At 38.7% G+C, this 7,993-nt stretch overlaps 1 protein-coding gene across 1 annotated transcript; it reads left to right on the top strand.

Annotated features, from left to right (window-relative positions):
- Positions 1-1,335: 1,335 nt before the first annotated feature.
- On the top strand, positions 1,336-5,817 carry LOC113024029 (arf-GAP with dual PH domain-containing protein 2-like). The gene is made up of 11 exons (XM_026170604.1): positions 1,336-1,589; positions 2,156-2,286; positions 2,564-2,655; positions 2,850-2,938; positions 3,082-3,194; positions 3,312-3,458; positions 3,578-3,661; positions 4,579-4,641; positions 4,744-4,821; positions 5,029-5,257; positions 5,352-5,817. Exons 1-11 carry the CDS (start codon positions 1,502-1,504, stop codon positions 5,378-5,380), a joined length of 1,143 nt encoding a protein of 380 aa, XP_026026389.1. The 5' UTR covers positions 1,336-1,501; the 3' UTR covers positions 5,381-5,817.
- Positions 5,818-7,993: the final 2,176 nt, after the last annotated feature.

Below are 7,993 nucleotides of genomic sequence, written 5' to 3'. Positions count from 1 at the left end.
CTGTGCAACATTTTTCCTTCTTTGGTTTCCACCATTTAATCCATTTCTCTGCATATAAACAGTATAGAAAGTAGACGTTCGCTTCTAAATCTGGATGGACACAAAAATCGTCAGACAGTCACTAAGTAAGAATGTCCATCTGTTCTGCATCTATGTGAACAGTTTTTTTTTTTGTTCCGGTTAGCTTAAAATAAACTCTATTCAGTGTTACTACTTTCCTCTAGTTTAATTTAACTGGTTTAAGCAGAACTATGCAGGAGCTATAGAGTTATAAACCAAACAAACACATTTTTCCCAAGTGTGTTTAATAAAGCTTTCTTTGTTTATATTTAAGTTTTCCAGCCAACTTCTGTGGAGGAAACAATGAAAGGAAATAGTTCTTTTTAAGGTCCCAACAGGGGAGTCTTGGACCACATATCTTGGACTGAATTTTCCTAAGAGAGACACCGTTCTTCTAACTTTCATGTTCATAGTGGGTTCAGGCAGCTGTTGTTGTTTGAGCAGTTGTTACCTTATGCATTTGTCCCTACGTGCATTTGTCAGCTTGTCAACACGCAGTGCTGAAGATACGTACTGCAGCGGAAACTGCAACAAAAAGCATTTGTCACCTCAACAATTCAAAATATAGTCACAAAATTTTACAGTTGTGCAGCTGGGGCCAAGATGAAGGTCGAGTTTGAAGAATAGTGAGTCAAGGTCATAAAATGTAAGCAGGCTAGTTGACACACAGACTTTTCCCACTTCATTCCTCTGTTTCACTCTGGGTTTTGTAATTTTTAAATTAATAGTGCAATTTGCATCTCCCCCTTTTCTTTATCTGCTGTATGAACGCAGTTGACGATTTATTTTGGCACACCAGATACATCTTATAGACATTTTATTAATATAGTGGCAACTCCCCACAGGAGGTATTTTTATCCGATGTGTAAAAGTACATTTTTAAAGGTGGGTTTTGTCTGTCTCACTGACATCTGCCTATCCAGTCTTAATTCTGGCCCAGGACTTAAAGCAAATGAATGCCACTCGTGACAACAGCAGCAGTTAAATTTAGATGCAGGACAAAAGTCTGGCTATAAGTTTGCAACAGTTTGTAAAACTGGCACATAAGCTTGGAGCTATTCTGGAAAGTTCCCTCCTTTTTCTTGCTACTGCTGCTGACCTTAACTTTAAAAACAAAACTGCTGCTCTCACAGCTTTCGAACAGCGACAAGCCTAGCAGCCTAATACTGTAAGTCAATCACCCAGTAACTGAGTGACGTATGTTTCACTTCCTTTCTCTGTTATTTCTGGATATATGTGTTTGTGTGCAGAACAATAAACTTCATGATGCGGCATTGTTAAGAGGAAATACTGGCCCACTGGCCACGGAGATGTTTGTACCTGCTACAGGGCAGAATAGCTCTGTACTGTGAAGTGTGTAGAGTCAATATGGAGTTACTACCTAGTAGATGTTTTGTTGGGATTTGACTGTCAGCCCAAGAGAAGCAGACGCCCTTCATCAATGGCCACTTCTGAAAGAAATAACAAAATTCTCCTTGATTTGGTGCAACAGCCGGGTAACAACTTGTGTGCTGACTGTGGAGCTCCTGGTGAGTACACTTCAACAGACTCAGGTTTAATTTATAGATTAGCACTGATAGATTTTTATTTATTTATACTTTTTTTAAACTTTCTCTCCAGAGAACATTTTATTTACCTTATTTCACTACGTCACAAGTGGTAATAGACGGCCCATCTGACTGAGTCATGTGCTTTATTTAGTTAACAATATTGTGTCCAAAATATTATTTTATAACCAAGTAAAACTGTAATAAGCTCTCAGAAGGGGAAGAGAAAACTGCTGTATAGGGTGGTATGACCTTATTGTTCCTCCTTTTTTCCACCACTTTTCACCTTCACTGTATGAGGACAGTTAATACAGTGTGTACCTATGTGAAATGAAGACAGAGGTAGTGCAAACAGTGCTTTATACGCTTACTCTTTCGCCTGTTTATCGACTTTATAATTGTGCAGAAAAGAAACACTGATTTTTGCTTTATAATCTTTGTACATTATGGTCATTAGGCAGTTCATAGGACTACTTTTATTTATTTTTTTTGCACTGTACTTAGTTCCTTCTTATAAAATAAACACTGTGATCACTTTTTGCTCGCAGACCCTGACTGGGCTTCTTACACTCTCGGCGTCTTTGTGTGCCTGAACTGCTCGGGGATGCATCGTAATCTGCCTGCAGTCAGCAAAGTGAAATCCATACGGCTGGATCATTGGGAAGATTCACTTGTAGAGGTATTAATTATTAGCATGAATTCATATGATTAATTATTTATTCATGTTCTCTTAAATTTAGACATTTTCCTTTTATTATAAAGAGGGTGTTGGATACCTTTAGATTTCTTTGATTTTTCACTCCCCCCAGTTCCCTCTGTTATTACTCCGTTACCTCCAGATTTTCATTTCGTGCTTCATTTTAAAATAAATCCTTCTAATTTGAGTCTGTTCATCATGTAAACAATATTATCTTGTTCTAACCTTTATTTTTAACTCTCACATTATGCGGTTTTAGTTCATGCAAGAGAAGGGAAATTCTGCTGCCAAAGCTATTTTTGAGAAGTGTGTCCCGGTCTTTTTCTACCAACCACAGCAGAAAGATTGCATGTAAGTGACTTTCACTGCATTTGGCACCCATTCATTTCATTAACTCAACGGAAGTGGGAAGCAAAGACAACAAACGGTTTGTTTAGTGAATGGGAGTGGAGTAGTCACGTTTCTCAGGTAGAAAGAGGAACAGCAGAGAAGTGTAAAGGCTCAGTGACAGGTCTACACATTTTCACGGACTTGTTTGTTTTCAGCGTTCTTAAGGATCAGTGGATCCGTGCCAAGTACGAAAGACGGGAATTCACAGGAGAAAACATCTACTTTCAAAAAGTGTACAGTGCAGGTAATTATCCTCGCAATATTTTTAATTAAAAAAAAGAAACCTTCCCCCGTCAACAAAACATTGACAACCCAGCATTTGTTTTCCCATCAAAGTCTAACCTGCAGTTTATTTGCTTCACCTCTTTGAACTGTTTGATACTCCAGAACTGTTTGAGGCAACACTATGGAAGAAAGGCAAAGACAGTAAGCAGTTCTTTAAAAGCACCTTCCTGCTCTCACAGAAAGACTTCACCCTCAGATACTTCATCAAAGAGGATGTGAGCAGTTCTTCAGTCATAAGACCGTTTAGTTTACAGCTGTATAAGCATTCTTCAGTTGACTCTGGCCAAATACCTCTTTTTCTAATCTTCCTCAATCATCTCATTAAAACCAAGTCCAAGGTTCCCAAAGCTGTCATCAACATGAAGGATCTGAATGCAGTCTTCCAACCAGAGAAGATCGGTCATGCTACCGGTTTGCAGATCTCCTATGTGGATGATGAACGCTCAAAGAACCTTTTTGTGTACCACGAGGACGGGCAGGTGAGGGCATCTTCCCAGATGTATGCTGCATGCTCTTTTCCATCCCACATTCATAGAGTTATACCTTATTTGAGACAATTACTCTTCCTGGCAAAACCTATGTCTATGATCTCTTATAGGTGATTGTGTCTTTTTTCAATGCTATTCGGGCAACACGTTTGGCATACCTCCTGAAGAAAAACCCCACTCTTCAAGAAAAAGACGTGAGACAAACTTTCATTAGGTCATCAGCTATGTAAACCCCTCTTACTTCAGGCTAGTGATGTCTATCCTCAAAAAGCCGCTAAGTAAAATTATACAACCTCAAAGTCATACCACATACATCAAACATTTTCTGTAATTAACTACATAGAACTTTCCAATTTAATGGCTTTCTGTTCAAGAAAGTGTGCAGAGGTTTCAAGGCCTCGACTGAAGCCTTGTTTAATGTTCTTTTTAAAGTTTCCGCTCATATCTGCAAGTCTTTGTTACTAATGCCGCAGCTTTTGCTCAGTGATTGTTTTAAAATGACCTTTCACACCCAAGAAAGTTGCTGCTGAACCACAAGTCTTCTGTTTTTAGTACCACGTGTTTATATAATTTTTTTTTGTCTTAGCATTTGAGAAAGCTCCTTTGTCTTTATTGTACTTAATATACACTTTAAAACTAGCACAGGCAGGATTTATACACTTAGGTCCATAAATATTTGGACAATGAATTTGTTTTTGCCTCTGTACACCACAACCATGGATTTTCAACCAAACAGTCAGGCTATGATAGAAGTGCAGACCCCTAGCTTTATTTTAATTGGTGTAACAAAAAAATTAGTATGAACTGTTTAGGAATCACAGCCATTTTTATACACAGTCTTTTCAAATGCTCTAAAGTAATTGGGCAATTGACTGAAGTGCAGTTACATGGCTAGGCGAGGCCTTGTTATTCCATGAACAAATATATCAGATGAAACATGATGCTACTCGCGGCAGTTAAATTCAATAATAATTTCGGTTTGTTCTCTCCCCATTTAAACACATTACATTTAATGTGCAAACCCGCACAACGTCAGCACGGTTGAATCATTCTGGTTGTGAGCTGCTGCTGTTGTTCAGCTCACAGTATTTGTTGGTGTTTCTTTGCACAGTTAAAACATCAGCTAACAGCACATTGCCTGAAGGAGGGATACATGGAGAAAACTGGTCCGACGGTCTGTGAACTATCCAAAATTTTTAACTGGATTTACTGGGTCTACTTATTTTTAGTTTAACTGCCTGGCTAATTGGATTGGTGTGTTTATATGTGTTTTCAGCAACGGGAGCCATTCAAGAAGCGCTGGTTCACGCTGTGCTCAATGAACAGAAAGCTTCTATACTTTAAATCTCCACTGGTAATGAACAGAGATGAAGAACAGAGATCTTTGTGTTGCTCATATCTTTGTGAAAATGAAACACCTACATAAATAAATGAAACATAAAAATGTGTCATTTTTTTTCTTTTAATTGGAGATATTAAGAAGTTATTCTAATGCTCATAAAATACAATGAATAATCATAATGATCCTATTTAGTTGTACCTTGTTTATTTATACTGTTAGGATGCTACAGAGCTGGGTGCTGTCTTCATCGGCACAGAGAGCCACGGCTACTCTGTTTCAGAAACCAGCAGCCGCAACGCGAGGGGAAGCCGGTGGTGCTGCGGGATCTCACTGGAGACTCCGGAGAGGCAGTTTGTTTTTATGTGTGAGCAGGAGCAGGAGCAGAGCGAGTGGATAATGGCTTTCAGAAAGGTCATCTCTCAACCCATGACACCAGAAGACTACTCTAGTAGGAATTTGTTGTCCCGTGTGTTGTTAAAATGCATCAACTTTGCTCCTTTGGTTGTCAAGCATTCCTAATTCTTTCTCTTTGCGATATTCAGATGAGGCCAACCTGAGGAGAGGAAAATGAATCATTTCCTTTTTTGCAAGGAAATTAAAATACCGTTTGGGGACAGAACAGACCTGAAGCTTTTCTCACAAAGACGCGCCCGAACCTGTGTGGCTAGAAACATAATTAGAGACAGGACCACAGACCGACTAAGGCGCTTACTGTCTGCAATGTGGAGAAGCTACTGTCACCGTAGAGACTTTGTTTCTCTGTAAGATCCACGCACATTAAAAGCAATGTCTCCTGATTTTGATGCACTTTTGTTGAAATTAATGTCAGCGTTCTTTTGTAATACATTATAAAGTCACTGAAAACAGACATTGTATTTATTAAAATAAAGACTGAAATGGCTATTTTGTAAATACTTTTGTTAACTTTGATGTACTTAGATACTTTTTTGTGTTTGTAGCTGTCTGTGAATTTCTCAAACTCATAATTTAAATACACTTGATAAATAACTGCTTTCTTTCTTTTTTTGTTAACCAGTTGTTGGGGAACATGCTGGCTTTCTTCCTCATCAGTAACATATGTGCAGCTGGGCATTTTATGAGGCATATGTGCCTCTGTTGAGATGTTTTGATTTTAAGTAGCGGGTTCCATCAGGGCTGATGGGAATACCACAACAACCACCAGGACCACATATCACTGTTTATCAATTAGTTTACAGTAATTTAGCTGCTAGCCTTAAAGAAACACTTACTTTATGCTCCATCTCTTATTAAAAGCTGTTTTAATAGTATTATTATTTTAAGTGAACATTTCAATCTAAAAGTTTGATTCTTCCATACACAAGGATATGCTAAAGGCTTAAGAAAGTGTACCAGAAAATCTTCTGTTTTGACAGTTTTGCAGTGCAGAGAAACTTTAATAGGCTACCAAAAGTAGATATATAGTGCTGTGTGAAAGTCCTGACCCATCCCAAGGAGCCAGACTTTCTTTTTTGTGGTCTTGAGTAATATTGTTCTCCAGACTTTTTGAAGTTTTTCTTTGGACACTGGCTGCTTTTTCACTCATGTTCAGTCAGCTGCTTGTACCTGACAAATTAGCAAAGTGACCATTTTAAATTGTATCTTTAGGCACTTCATTACTAGCAGCGTTTAAGAAAAACACACCATTTGTTCCCATTTCTCTAGCTGGGTTTGTGAAAAATGCCAAAGTTACAGAAGACATAAAATAGTCTCCAAAAGTTGATTCTGTTCATCTGGACGTAGCATTTTGTGGGAGAAATGTTTCGTCACTCATCCAAGTGACTTCTTCAGTCTCAGCTGACTGCAGGTTTCCCCAATCTTATAAACAGTACATGTGCATTATGACTGAAACCAGCCCACTGAAGGAACAATGGGGTGCGAGGTCAGTTTCTTGATTATGATTATGCAAATTCTCATGACCATTGATCAACAACCACTGATCAAAGAACACTGATCAATGGCCATGAGAACCATTCACAGAGAGTTGGGGAATGGCTGCAATCACAGCATTGTAAGATGGTGAAAGATGTACCCTTAGACCCCCTCCTCGATTCAGAGATGGTCTTTCCCTTTTCACGTAAAAGTGGGGGAACCTGCAGTCAGCTGAGACTTAAGAAGTCACTTGGATGAATGACGAAACGTTTCTCCCACTGAAAACACTACGTCCAGATGAATAGAATCAACTTTTGGAGATTTACTTACCTGGATGATTGAGAATGCATCAAGATGACATAAAATAGTATTTTTGCATCAACAAGGTGATTACCAAAGAGCTAGTGGCCAGAAGCATGACATATTTCACAATAGTGTTCAGTGTGTTCTTAGAAAACTGGACATGTGGAGAACAAAAGAAGTGCCAGGTCTAAAAAAAAAAAGCTATCTATAGCAGATGAACTGTATCTGAAAGTCATGTTCTTAAGAAATAGGAGAAATATCAAGCAATGAACTGACACAGGATGTGAGAGATACACCTGGCCTTCAGTTGATCAATCTACCTTTTATTGAAGCTTCATCAGAAATGGTTTCAGTGGAAGGGTGGCTGTAAAGAAGCCATTCTTAAGGAAGAGAAACAGGGAGAAAAGGCCGAGGTTTGCCAAATTATGCAGCCTGGACTGGAAATCAGTAGTGATGGAGTCTTATGGAGTGTGGAATCCACCTTAATGCACACAAGGGCAAAATAGCCGAAAGCATCTCAATAAACACCCGATGTCCTTAAAAGAAAACTAAATCACCCCCTGCAGTATAAGGTAGAAGTCTATTTCATAGTCTGTGTGTGTGTAAGAAAAGAAATAACTCAATCTTCTTACCATAAATCTTATTCTGTCTATGTATTACGCAGGTATCGCCGCTTGACTTAAAAAAGAAAAACAGACCATAACCGCCACTCTTTTAATACCTCAGACTTGCACGTGCTGCTTTTTCTTTTCCTCCAGATAGCGCCTTTTGACAGAAATTCAAAGCTAGAGGAAAAAGTAAGATCTCTCACTCCACTCCAGTTTCCCAGTACTAAAAAAAATATCGCAGATAGAGCTCACACCTGTCTTAATTCAAACCCGCAGATTAATGCCGCACTTCTTGGTCAAGTACATGGGGGATAGTTTTATTTTTATTTTTTTACATGACTTTTTGTTTTGTTTTTAAGTGTTGCGCGAGCTCATCTCGGCTT

Source organism: Astatotilapia calliptera, chromosome 6, assembly GCF_900246225.1.
Source record: "Astatotilapia calliptera chromosome 6, fAstCal1.2, whole genome shotgun sequence".
NCBI classification, from domain to species: Eukaryota; Metazoa; Chordata; class Actinopteri; order Cichliformes; family Cichlidae; genus Astatotilapia; species Astatotilapia calliptera.
Note: the sequence above shows the minus strand (reverse complement) of the source record. Positions and strands in the feature narration are given on the sequence as shown.

Excerpts from the sequence above, each read along its gene's own strand:
- LOC113024029 (XM_026170604.1), top strand. The coding sequence starts at position 1,502 with ATGGCCACTTCTGAAAGAAATAACAAAATTCTCCTTGATTTGGTGCAA. Across the intron at positions 1,590-2,155 it reads TGCTGACTGTGGAGCTCCTG|ACCCTGACTGGGCTTCTTAC; the intron begins GTGAGTACACTT and ends TTTTGCTCGCAG. Across the intron at positions 3,195-3,311 it reads GATACTTCATCAAAGAGGAT|TCCAAGGTTCCCAAAGCTGT; the intron begins GTGAGCAGTTCT and ends ATTAAAACCAAG.